Source organism: Leptonychotes weddellii, chromosome 8, assembly GCF_054177405.1.
Source record: "Leptonychotes weddellii isolate Sample4059 chromosome 8, ASM5417740v2, whole genome shotgun sequence".
Taxonomy (NCBI): domain Eukaryota; kingdom Metazoa; phylum Chordata; class Mammalia; order Carnivora; family Phocidae; genus Leptonychotes; species Leptonychotes weddellii.
The window spans coordinates 124,232,772-124,246,266 of NC_138376.1; the positions used below are offsets into that span (position 1 = coordinate 124,232,772).

General features: G+C 42.4%; 1 protein-coding gene across 2 annotated transcripts in view; it reads right to left on the reverse strand.

Annotated features, from left to right (window-relative positions):
• The window catches only part of PLG (plasminogen), a 38,634-nt gene extending 25,357 nt beyond the window's left edge, over positions 1-13,277 (reverse strand). The window contains exons 1-6 of one of the 2 annotated variants that reach the window (XM_006734280.3): positions 13,148-13,275; positions 8,683-8,818; positions 7,299-7,405; positions 3,988-4,102; positions 2,086-2,225; positions 28-148 (exon numbers count right to left, since the gene is read on the reverse strand). In XM_006734280.3, coding sequence (XP_006734343.1) covers positions 28-148; positions 2,086-2,225; positions 3,988-4,102; positions 7,299-7,405; positions 8,683-8,818; positions 13,148-13,196 — 668 coding nt within the window. In that variant the 5' untranslated portion in view covers positions 13,197-13,275. Of the gene's footprint in view, positions 1-27; positions 149-2,085; positions 2,226-3,987; positions 4,103-7,298; positions 7,406-8,682; positions 8,819-13,147 lie in introns of both variants that reach the window. The other variant, XM_031029207.2, reaches the window with a different exon arrangement.
• Between the last annotated feature and the right edge of the window lie 218 nt (positions 13,278-13,495).

The window sequence follows — 13,495 nt, forward strand, 5'->3', positions numbered from 1 at the left end:
TCTCATTTCTTTCCCAGCGAGACTTACTTGGAAGGAATATATCCATGAGCATGTGGGGTTTGAGAGTTCCAGGCTTGGCACTCGAGTCCAGATTTGGTCTTGGAAATTTTGCCCACATAATTTTCCCCACTGCAATGCATGCATTCATCTGCACAGAATAGAGAAGGAAGAGAAGAAGGAAGAAAAACGGAAATGGATGAATCACAAAAGTGTAAACCTAGAAATGTCTCAAATACCACCTGCTACTTACTCATTTGTCCTTTCCAACAATCGTTTGGGAACCAAATTGGCTGTAAAGACTCTTCTAATACAATCTAAAATGTTGTTCCCTCTTCAAATGGTAAAATCAGTGTATTTTGGTCAATACCCTCTCTTATAGTCATGACAGCATCCAGAAATTCCATAATGCCCTGTCCTCAACCTGGGATGCATTGGCCCTTGGTGGGTGGGAGGGGGTTGGGGGAGAAGGTGCATATAGTCTCAGAAATCTGTAAGTTCTCTATTAGGATTTTTAAACATTGGTAAGCCAATGTTTATTAATGTCCCCAATGTTAATTAAATGTCCCATGACATTCCCCTCACTTCATCTCAACACACAGGCATTTTATCATGTCACATCGTCACAAGAGAAAGAAGGGAGAATATAGTCCAATAAGACATGGAGGTGGGGAGACCACATTCACATAAGTTCCATTATAGTACATTGTCATGATTGTTCTCCTTTACCCTCAGTTATTGTTGTTAATCTCTTTCTATGCCTAATTTGTAAATTAAACTTTGTTGTATGCACATACAGGGAAAAGAAACCATAGTATCTAAAGGGTTCTGTACTGTCATTCACAGGGGGTCTTGGAAGGTGTCCCTTGCGGATAACGGGGGACCCCTGTACTGAGAAGGATGCCTGGTTGTTTTTTGCTTTCTTACATTATGTAAAAACTGCAACTTTGGTTTGGAATTATTGAAATAACATGGTGCAGCAGAGTAATAAATGATTTTCATTTTTTTAGGTACTAATAAAGAAAACCAAGGGGGACTTGATATAAAACTGATGCTTTTGTGTGGATTAAAGACCAGATGACCTCACAACATTGCATACCAATAAAGCATCTCTGCGGTTGAAACAGACAGGAGACCTGAGCTGTCGCATGGTGCAAAAGCTATCCACATTGTTGCACAAATTCTGCCCTCATCCATTCCCCTTTTCCACCAATAAATGTAGCAGAAAATAGGGAACGAAGAAAATTTTTTCAATAGGAGGTCTTAAACTTTTTTAGCGTTTACTTTTTTTTTAAAAAGATTTTATTTATTTATTTGACAAAGAGAGAGAGAGACAGTGAGAGAGGGAACACAAGCAGGGGGAGTGGGAGAGGGAGAAGCAGGCTTCCTGCTGAGCAGGGAGCCCAATGCGAGGCTCGATCCCAGGACTCTGGGATCGTGACCTGAGCCGAAGGCAGACGCTTAATGACTGAGTCACCCAGGCGCCCCTAGCATTTAGTCTTGAGGTACACTATTAAACTGGTTTTTCCATGAAGACAATGGGTTGCTCGTTTAAAAACTGGTTCATTGTTTAGCTTTGATGAAACAACAAAGTCTACCACATTAAATTAATACATTTATTAGGATTTTATTTTTGTGGTTTCATTTTAAAAAAAAAAGACTTCATTTATTTGGGACAGAGAGAAAGAAAGAGAGAGAGTGGGGCAGGAGGGCAGAGGGAGAGAATAGTCCCAAGCAGGTTCCCCACCTGTGTGCCCTGATTCTGTGGTTTCATTTTAACTATTTAATTACAAGTCTGTTTTTTGGCTTTATGCCGTGTAAGCGCTTTAAGCATAAGAAGTTGTATCTAGAATTTACATCTAGTTTGATTATTTGTACATATCGACGTAACATTTTAATTAAATAATTAAGCTCAAAAAGGAGGGGGGTCTGAGCAAATTTTTGGTCTTCCCAAGAGGTACATACCTTACTCGATTTTGTCAAACATGCCACTAGTTGGTTTTTAATTAAATCCCTGTAAGGGAATCCTTTGCAGCAAATTACAGATAAAGGGCAGATGTGAAAGCATTTTCTAGAGGCATGCCTGACCTTCACACTCGGGAATGTTGCAGTAGTCGAACCTCTGGTCAGGGTCTGTGGTGTAGCACCAGGGCCCTTTCTCGTCGTTGTCCGGGTTCCTGCAGTAGTTCTCCTCCAGTCCCTGCAGGGGGTGCTTCTGGGGCGTGTATCTGTGCAGGGCAGAAAAGAATCCCTCACTATCCAGTGGACCCTTGAACAGCATGGGCTGGAGCTGCATGGCTCCACTTACAGGTGGATTTTTTTCAGTAAATACGGTACAGTGCGGTAATGTTTTTTTTCTCTTCCCTGTGATTTTCTTAGGAACATTGTCTTTTCTCTAGCTTACTTTACTCTAAGAATACAGCACATAATACACGAAACATACAAAATACGTGTTCATTGGACTGGTTATGCTCTCGGGAAGGCTGCCAGTCAACAGTACGCGGTTAGCAGTTAAGTTTTGGAGGAGTCAAAAATTATACATGGATTTTCAACTGCACAGGGGGTCAGTGGCCCTAATCCCGTGTTGTTCAAGGGTCAAATGTATTTTACAAAATCAGTATGTTATTAGGAAGGCAGAATGAGAGGCTATTCCCATGGGGTTCATGCATTTCAGCTCCGTTGTCTGATTTCCGATTCTCTACTGGTAGGCTGTTTCCATACAGTAGCTAATATTACCATTATCACTATATTGACAGCCGAGTCTTAGAAGTAGAGCCGAAGTGTTTTTATGCACAGTCACTAGAAATACAAAGGCCTCAAAAGCCTGCCAACTTCTTGATTCCTTCCAAACACCTGCTTTTGTCAGTTGCCCTTCTCCCTGAAAAAGTAGTTGTAGTTAATGCCGTTCTGTCTGTGTGAACTCTGCACAAGGCAATACTGAAATCTTTCTACACATTCTCTCATTTAGCCTTAGTAAAACCCCTCTCGGGAAGGTCTTATTATCCCTATTTTACAGATGAGAAAATTGAGGCCCAATGTCAAACATAATATTATCTTGCCTCGGGGCAAACACCTAATAAGTAGCATCTCAAGTTGAAATCCGTCTGTCTGATTCCAGATGTGTGGGGGTGGGTAGTTAAGCTCACTTCCAGTTCTAGAAATGAGTTGCTGTGTAGAGATGAAAATTTGATCGAACCCCGAGACTTAGAATCTAAATGGCAGATTTTGTTTCTGTGCTTCTCTGCACCTGTTTTTGGTAAAGTGCACCTCCCAGGGCCTCAATGTCCTCCTCTGCAGGGGTCGAGATGGCCTAGACTATCTCTAAAGCCCCTGACACTCCATGATTTGGCCATTTGGTTTAATCATTTTTTCTCTATAAGCCGTATGTCTTGGGAATATTATATCTGCCCATCTCATAGAGGTATAATAAAGGCAGTTTGATGGGGGAGGAGGTAGCAGACAGTAAATTCCTACTTGATAAGCATTGTCACTGAGAATGGGTGAGAAGTGTTACTGTTAATGCCGCCTAATGCCATCCTGCAGGAAGCATAAACAGAACGACGCTAAAATAATTAGTGGGCAAGTTACGAGATCATCTGGTTTTCATTTATATTCTAGTTGCTCCTTTGCTCCGCCATGTTGAGGTGAGCAAGTGGTGAGGGTTCTGACTCGGTATGTTTGACTTAGGCTCATTCAGCCCTAAACATGATCATCTTTGCTCTTTTCTCAGACTCCCCCTGGCATTCATGGCTTTATTGCTCTTTTTCCTAAGAATCCTTCCACATCCTTGGTCTTCCACAACAGGATATACACAAGAGCAAATGGAAAGCAACCATTTTCTGCTTTTGTGCTATAAGTAACTGAACCGGTCTACCTCGACATCAATAAAGCTCTCCCTGTACCTGCTTATTCACATCGTCTGGTTTGATTGAGAAGTAATGGGATGATCATTCTAAGTATCATAGGTGAATACGGAGATGAAAGTCTTACTTAGGTTTGTGCGGAGAAGTGTCACTCCATTTTTGACAGGCAACACCGTCCTTCGTTTTGGACATCGTCCCCCTGTAGGTCTTCCCATTGCCAGTCTTGCACTCTGAAAGATAGACTGAAGGGGGATCCACACAGTGGGCAAGCCCTCCGCAAGAAACACCACGAAGAAGCTTTGCACTCTTCAGTCATGCTGAAAGGACTCGCATAGGAGACACCGTTTTCCCAATCTCCGAAAAGACAGACTTTTGCCATCTCCCATCTGTGTAAGAGCTGCAGTTCACTGAGCCGTTTGGTGCTTTGATTTATTTATTCAAAGCTACAGCCCCGCTGTGTCCCAGGTACTGTGCTGGGTGCTGGAGACACATGGAGTCTAGAATGGAGTCCCTACCATCATGGAGCTTATGTTCTAGTGGACTCAGGGGGCTGGTTACAGAAAGTAATCAAGGTAACCCTGCGGGGAAATACGTAACAGAGAAAACAAATAGCGTGAGGACAGAGTGACAGGGAAGAGGGACAGGGGCTTTTCAGGCAGGGGGGGAAGCAGACTTTTCAGAGGTAGAAAGAGATGCAAGCCACTTTTTTTTTTTTTTGAGGCTCCTGGTATTTTAAATATGAAAAACTGCCAAACAGAGTGAAACATTTTAAATGTGGACAGTAGACCCTCTCAGCTGCCTCCGCTTAGCCAACTCACTGGTTAGCCAAGAGGCTCCAAGCTGTTTTAAAAACACACGGTCAGATGCCCACTTATGTCCCACATGTGGTGAGGTAGGCACCTGGGGCTGGCGGGGTCACCTTCCAGTGTGCCCCCCAATTCTGTCCCCACCAGGTGGGGTTTTTGTTTACAAGAGTCAACTATTTTCATGGTCAAAACTTTTTACCCAGCTATATTTGATTAAGGATGATCTAAACTGAGAAATGAATGTGAAAAAAAAAATTGCTTTAAAAAAAACCAAGATGAATGTTTTTAAGGACTGGAAAGACTTGAATAGTTTTTTAAAAGGCTATCAAGCCCACTGAGGGTAGTCCACTCATACGGTTGGCTATAGAATTTTGGGTGGGAAATCCTAAAAATATAAAGATATTTCACAGTCAGATTAATAGATGTCTCTAGACCTTGCTCCACTTCAAAGAGAAGGAAACCAATTCTCCTAGGCAATGTGCTTAGAGGATAGTTTATGCAAGGAATGTGCCAGGTAACTGCTGTCAGTAGCCCCATATTCAAAGAAAGAAACCTCTACTCTACATCAAAAGGTGCCAATGTAAATTGCGTTTTCTATGAAAATATAAAATATTGAAGGTATATGTGTGTCATCTTTCATGATTTCCCACCTTAGCCAAGTTTTTTAATTAATCGATCAATTATCTCGGGAAAGTTCTTTTAACACACCAATAGCAAACAGATGCTTTTAAACCCAAGACTATGTATAAAGACTGCAAATGCATCTTCACTGAGAGCAATTATTACAGTAGACATATTACATTGATCAAAAGTGTAAATTCAAGGTACTTTGGAGGCCCAGCGGTGAGGGGAGGCTTTTCAAAAAAGGTGATGCTTGAGTTGAGACGTGGGAGGTGAGAACAAAAGAGGGGCCTTGACAGCAGGGTGTGTGCCTGGTATGTGGGAGGAACAGCCACAAGCCCAGTGTAGAAAAGCCTCGTGAACCAAGCAAATGGGGTAGTCTTAAATAACACAGGCCCCAGTAGCTTTCAGATAAGTATCTGGATTTTATTCTAAGGGCACGAGGAGTTTCAAGCAGGGAAGTCACAGCTTGTCACTGGCCAGGCCACGGTCACGGTGACCAGTGACAGTGACCACTTAGACCTTGGTGGCAGCAACGGCCGTGCAGGCCAGGGGCAGATGTAGGTGTGATCTGACACTGAGTGTTCCCAGAAAAGCCCAGGCAGGTAATTTAGCAGTGGGTCGATGAGCTACGGTAAAGAAACAAGAGCTGCAGAATGCCTGACTTTTGACTTTTTACCTCTCTTTTGTTTGTATGTACCCACCAGAGTTTATATAACCTTTTACTCCTTTCCATCACCTTGAAAACAAGCAACTATTCAACTATTCAAACTAAGCCTAGCGGTCACCCTCCTCTTCTTTCTGGTTAACAATTTACAAATGATTTATTTAAATGTTAGCATTTTGCAGGGAAAATCACACCAGCCCCCCCCACTTTTTTAATCTAGTAGGTAACCCTATATAACTCATCCTTTACTATTTGTAAAAATGAATAACTTCAACAGATAAACTTTAGGTTTGCTCTGCACTTTAACCTCAAGAGTTAGGGATAAACAGTGATAAGAAAAGGAGTATGGCAGGTACACGGCTAATTCAACCTCAGAAGATGAACCGATGCATAGAAATAATCCTAAGCTAAAGAAATACTTCAAAAAAACATATTTACATATTTAGAGTTTTGTGTTGAGACTAGAGAGAATGTTGCAGGTTATTGTGAAGAACAAGTGAAAGAGGATGTTTCTTTAACATCCGTGATACAGAATATTTGGAGAGCCGCATTGTTACTATAAATGGTCCCAGTCCCAGCCAACAACAGACTACAGGGTGGTTTTTAAAGGGTCATATATTCACTTAAATCTTCAGACATACTTAATGGAATTTTGCATCTCGAAAAAGTCATACAATTTCCATAGGAATCGAGGCCATCTGTTATCCTAAACAATGGGAATATTGACCCAGAATTTTCAAGGAAACTATGGAAAAGGAACTGCAGCTCTTGCACATTTTCAAAAGATCACATTTCCGAGTCTGAGGGAAATCGAGACCATGACCGAAAAACATTGGAAATGTTAAAAAATGAAAGTAAAGATTTTGTCTGTATCCAAATGTTACTGAGGATTTAAGACACCTCAGTTTTTCTATTTCCGCAGGCTTCAGTCCAGAAGCTAGGGCCCAGGGACCGTGGTCCCTGCAGCCAAAAAGCCAAGATCATAAGGAATGCTTAGATTCCCCTCTCCGCAGAAAGAAAATAAAATATTGACTTATTTCCCGGGCCCTAGAAGTAGACATGATTTTCAGTCCAATTCCTTCCTTTTTAAAGCAAGAAAAATGAAATCTAAAAGGTGAAGTCATATGCTCAACTTGACCAATGGGATTAGTGACCAAATCTTATCCTGAGTCTGAATTCAATTTTGCTGCATGATATTGCCTCGGTTCTCTGGTCTGATAAACTACAGAGATAAAAGAGGAGGTGGGGAGGGGAGGAGAAAGGGGAACAGAAGGGGGATGGGTGGGGAGGAAAAGAAGAAGGAGGGGACCAGGATAAGGAAGAAGAAGAAAACATTGTACGCACTTCTCTTTTCGAATAAAATCACATCTCTCATCCTGAAGACTATAGAAGACTTGCTGTTTTCAGCCATGATCACACATTGTTGCTCTTTACTGTGATACTGGAATGACCTGCAGAAGAAAATCAGGAAACCCCCCCCAAAAAAATGATTTCCTCTATTTAAGGAAAGTAAACTTTTGTTAATAATTAAGAGACTCAAAAGATAACTGTATCTCTTGATGGGTCAAAGAGTTTGGAATGGTTACTTCCCATTAAAGTTGGCCTAGTATCAAGGAAGTGCTGGAAAAGGATACCTCAACAGGTAGTTCCTCTTGTTTCCTTCTCCTTTTACCTTCTCCTCCTCCAAATGTTCTCTCTATTTCAACTACTTTGCTCTTTCTTCACTTATGTGCTAGAATATTTGCTTTTGTGTTGGAAAGAAGCAACTCTGATTGCTTTGAACCCCTTTCCAAGATCGTCTATGTGACTTCTGGACTCCTAGAATTTCCCCTTCCTATAAAATCCCCTTGACTTTAGCCTCTACATGTCATCTCCTTTCCCTTCACCTCACCCCACCTTGCCCATCCCTGTGGTCCTGCTGTGGACATCCAGTCTGGCATTCAAAGCCATCCACGACTGTCTTTCCAGCTCCATCTCCTCTATGAGCCCTTCTGTCACCGATGTGGTCCATTCGGTCCTGTTCACAGGGCCACGTGGCTCCCTGGGACCAGAATGCCTCCTGCCTTGTCAGTACCTGTCACTCACCCTTCAAAGCCCTGCTCAGTGCCTCCTCCTCCCCAGGCTTTCTCCAGCCCTCTCAACCCTTAAGAATTGTTCTTTCCTCTGAATCTTTATAGAGCACACATTGATTATGTCACTTATCGACACCTCGCCTCGCATGTATTTTTAAAAAATTTTTACATTTATCCAGCTTCTGTGACAACACCACAAATACAAAAAGGCAAGCACTGGATCTTGCAACTATACAAAGATCTATCATAAACTGATAGAGATCATATATATATCAAATATGTTGGATCACTGCATCTCTGCTTCTTTGTTCCTTAGGCTGGGACATGTCCAGTCACAGGAACCTCATTAAATATTTACTGATGATGATGTCAAAAACTAGAGCTCAGAATGGTAGCTGGTGATGTCATGTGTAAAAATAACATCCTTTGGGAGCATTTTTTCTAAAGGGGACACGAATAAACTCTAACAAGGAAATGTTCGTATGGCTTCCTGATCCAGGGAGCAAACACAGATTCCAAACTCCAATCCCATGAAATGCCTCACGCCTCTTAAATCCTGTTTTTGTTAATAAATCCCGGAGCAAACTCCTTGTTATCAAAATAATAGTGTCTCAAATGGCAACCTTTCCACCAGTGAGCAACCGCCAAGAGAATACCTGCAAATGAATTCTGTTTCCTCCTCACATTTCCTTGAGCATTCTTCTATGCTTCCTGATGATAGCTGCTTCTTAGTGAGGCTGAATATTGAAGCCCCCTGCGTGTTCACATAGTCATCCAGGGGGTCTCCGCGACCTGCAAACAGAAGGTGGAAGTGGGATAACCAGGTAAGATCCGTCATCAGGCCTTTGTAATCCTCTATTTGCTGTGCATCAATCACATAGAACTTGCTGTTTTCTTGGAAAGCAGAACAGGTGTCATGAGGAAAAAATGTTGAGGCAGGAAAACGGTTCCACTATTAGGTTGCATTATATTAAAAGAGCAAGTGGATTGATAGATTGATAGATTAGGATTCTTTAACAACTTCTGTTACTACTTTAATGGCCATGAAACCTTAAATAAGAATAAATTTGGTTTATTTGCTATGGATTGCCGTGCCGTGATGGAACAGGAAGAGGCCACCAGCACCCCCCATGTTGGCAATTACTGATGTTGATTTGTCCACCCCTGGCTGTAAACCCAACTTGGAGGCCATTACTTGATTGCCAACAGTGTAAGCTTTGGTTGTGACTGTTACTTAGGCTGATGTGACATTCTCTGAATGGTTCCACCACGAGATATAAAAATGTTGGTGAGTTGATGATTTTAATAAATAAGACCTGAACTAAATCTCAACTACTATCCAAGATCATTCTTAAACTGGGCTTCGTACGGTGACAGCTCACTATGAATTAAATAAGAGAAATCATTTTCTTCCACAATGTCTCTGGCATTTCTGACGAAATGATAAAAAAGGCAGAGCCTGGGATAAATACTGGCCTTGATTTTTCTGGGAGCTAAAATCGGAGTCAAAGAATCTGTCCGAGGGTTTCTCTGCCCCTTGCTAGGGCAGAGAGTGTTCCCGCAAGAGCTACTACAAGGAGTGTTCTCTGTTCCAAGGCCTCAGGCAGTGCCCGAGCTGGCTTTGACGGCTCTACTCCAGGCCTGGAGATGGTGGCCTCCCTGTTTTTGGTGTGGAACCCTAATGATTCTCCCAGGGTGAGAGGCCAGAAGAGGTTAATGAAATGAAGACAGCTAAGCTGCCTAAAGTTTGCCTAAATGGGATTAGGCAACATGGCAGCCTTGACCACCTCCAGGGGAGTGGCAGGGACCAAAGCCAGGCTGAGCAGGTTGAAGAGTGACCAGAAGTCATGGACCCACATGAGAAGACAAGTCTTCAGGAGCCTAGCTGTGAAAGGAGCTCTTCCCAGACAGCTTGTGCCGTCACAGAATTTTTTTTAAAGATAAGACATCCTGGAGCATGTTTAGATACTGATGAAAATCATCCAGTAGGAAGGATCATTAGGGGTCAGCCCCTCATTCTCAGAAAGGCCCTCCCTGCCCACCTGCGAACACATGGGACACAGAGCCGATGCATTCTAAAGACGGAGACGGGTCATCTTCTGGAGGCCATGCTCCCCTCCCTCTGCTATCTGTCCTCCCCCAATTTGTCCTCCCTCCAAACTGGAAGGTGGCTCTTGAACAGGAAGTTGGCTGATGTAATTTAAACTTAAGGTATCAGAAAGCACTAGAAAAAGGTTTCAAAGGATTATGGAGAAGGAGAGGTTTTAGACTCAGGTCCATTCCTTCATCCTGTATTTCTCCCGATTTGAACTCTTATTTCCAAGAAGAGGTATGCTTGGGTAAATTCTATAGATCAGGCACCTGGGTGGCTCAGTCGGTTAAGCATCTGCCTTCGGCTCAGGTCATGATCCCGGGGTCCTGGGATGGAGTCCTGCATCAGGCTCCCTACTCAGCGGGGGGCCTGTATCTCCCTCTCCCTCTGCCCCTCTCCTGCTTGTGCTCTCTCTCTCTGTCAAATACATACATACATACATACATAAAATAGTAAAAAAAAAAAAACCAGGCAAACAGTAACTCTGGAAAGTGTATCCTATAAAGACTCAAATTAGACTTTCTGAAGAGTTCTTAGAAAGTTGAGCAGGCTGGGGTATAAATGATAACAAGACAAGAAAATTTCCATTTATATCGCTCTTTAATTAAGTTACCTTTGATTATGTTATTATATTTCATAGCAAAAAGCTGCTGAGACCACCTTAGGAGCTGATGTCCCAAAGAAATATCCCCAAAAAGAATACATTTTTTTCTTTTGTGCTTGAAAAGTTCTCCCGCATTATTTTCTTTGCTTCAACTTGAGGGCTCTATGGCAGTGGGGTGTCGTACAATGTATTGGTTGACCAAGAAATATTAAACACACCCTTTTAGTAAGAAATTATTTTTAGGGCACCTGGGAGGCTCAGTCAGTTAAGCGTCTACGTTTGGCTCAGGTCATGATCCTGGGGTCCTGGGATCGAGCCCCACATTGGGCTCCCTGCTCAGTGGGGAGTCTGCTTCTCCCCCTCCAACTCTCCCCTGCTCACGCTTTCTTTTTCTCTCTTTCTCAAATGAATAAATAAAATCTTAAAAAGAAAAGAAAAGTATCTTTATATTCGAGGCCAAATGTAGATGTATGTTGCTCCAAAACATATGTATTACATTAATAATGTGGATTTATTTTTTTTATCACTGTGGTGTGTATATTTACACCCATGCTCATGTGTTTGAAAAAAAAAAAAAGACTTAGTGGTTTATGAAACCATGAAGAACAGCTGTAAAAGGATAGTTTTTTTCCTCTCCCCAGTCACGTTTGTGCCCTGGAAAGATGAAACGCGTCCACAGAAACAGAGAGTAAATGCCTTCCTTTCAAAAAGAGCTTATGAAAGTCTCCCCACAGGTTGGCGAAAACCTATGTTAATCCTATTGCAGAAGAGTTTGCTCTCCCATCTTGGTGCGAGCCACTGAGTCAGCTCCTGGCGTTCCAATCCCGTTGCCCATAGGCTAACATAGAATACGCATACTTATGCCCCCACACACCACCATTTCCCACAGAAACCTCTGTGCAATCTTCTGCTCTGTATTTTCTTTGGTATTTCTTTAAATGGCTCCACTGACTTCAAACATATTTAACTCTAATTTAAAGTACAGCTTACAAAATTTTATCTGGCAATTCCTAAATTGAATTTTAAGTATCCACACATTGTTTATGGGAAGAACTACCAGCATCGTGTATGATTCCATTTAGAAGAAATGTCCAAAAGAGGCAAATCAGAGACAGAAAGTAGATTGGTGATTGCCAGGAGCTGGGCAGAGATGGAGGTGGGGGGAGGGGGCTTGGGGGTGACAGCTAAGGGATGTGGAATTTCTTCCTGGGGTAAGGGAAATGTTCAAAAATGTGTTGTGGTGACGGTTGCATAACTCTGCAAACCACCGCATTGTATCCTTGAAATGGGTAAATTGAATGTGAATTATATTTCAATAAAGCTGTCAAAAACACACAAAACTATAAGGACATGCTTACAGTATTTTAAAGGAAGTTTAAACAAAGCTGAAAAGCGAGAAGAGCACCAAATTCCTCCTAGAAAAGTCTTGGCTTAAATTCTGGTTTCTTCACCTCCTAGATTTGGGAGTTTGGTCAAAAGAGAAATAACCTCATTTTCCTAAGTATGGATTTCCTCCTCTGTAAAATGGGGATGAATATACTACCCTACCTACCGCATCAGCTAAATAAGCAAGTATTATCTAAGGACACGCACACACACACATATAAAAAGGTGCCTAGCTTCTCTCAAGCACTATGTGAAGGTTTATGGAATTCCTACATGCATACTTCATTTGGCAAACCGACGCGCGTGGTTTCTCCAGGCATAAGGAGCAAATCCTAGACATATGGAAGGCTCACGTCAAGCCTCAGCAGGCAGGGAACCCCCACAGACTGGTCAGAAAACACAAAGAAGTATTTCACTGCTTACATTTGAAAGTGAAGAGAATACGACACACTAACAAAAATGGTCTCAGTTAATGGAACTGAGAGCCAGGCAAGGGCGCCAAGAACTTTTTGGGCGGCTGGCTATGCAGGCTATTGTTTCAACTACAGTAACCATCACTGGCAAGCAATCTTGTCGATTTAAAAAGTCATTCATCATTTCCCCTGCCCACTGGTCTTTAGCATGCATGGGGAAATTAAGCTCAGTTCTTAAAGAATTTTTCTTTTTTTTTAATGTTTATATATTTTTTAAAGATTTTATTTATTTATTTGAGAGAGAGAGAGGGAGAGGGCACAAGCAGGGAGAAGGAGCAGAGGGAGCGGGAGAAGCAGGCTCCCCGCTGAGCAGGGAGCCCGATGTGGGGCTCGATCCCAGGACCCTGGCATCATGACCCATGCTGAAGGCAGACGCTTAACCGACTGAGCCACCCAGGCGCCCCCTCAAAGAATTTTTCAATCATACATGTAGATTTTGATTTGGGATGCTCGTGAATCAAAAGCTAAATTAAACAAGCTGCACAGAAAGCCATCATGTGATCTATTTTTAGGACATTGCTAGGAAAAACATTTTAATTAAAATTAAAAAAAATCCTTTGTCTTACCTGATTTCAGAAATAAAAGAAGTAGAAGGACCACTTCCTTATGTTCCATTTTTGGGACTGGGTTGCCAGCAGTGCCCAGAAAACTGGGTGTCCCAATCCCGAGATGTTATTGACTTACCTGAGAGGAAACACATCCACAAATAAGATAATCACATGGAGTTAATTATTTTCTGAGACGCCCATTGCCACTGTGCTCTGAAGGGTTCAAACATTACCTCGGCTGGCGGATCTTACAAAATCCAAATCTGTAATAGATGCTGGGAAGTGGTGAAAGCAGCCCCCCCCCCCCGCCCCCGCCACTGCCCCAGGCTGCCTTCTTATCTCCTGATTCCTCTCCCCACCCCCCCC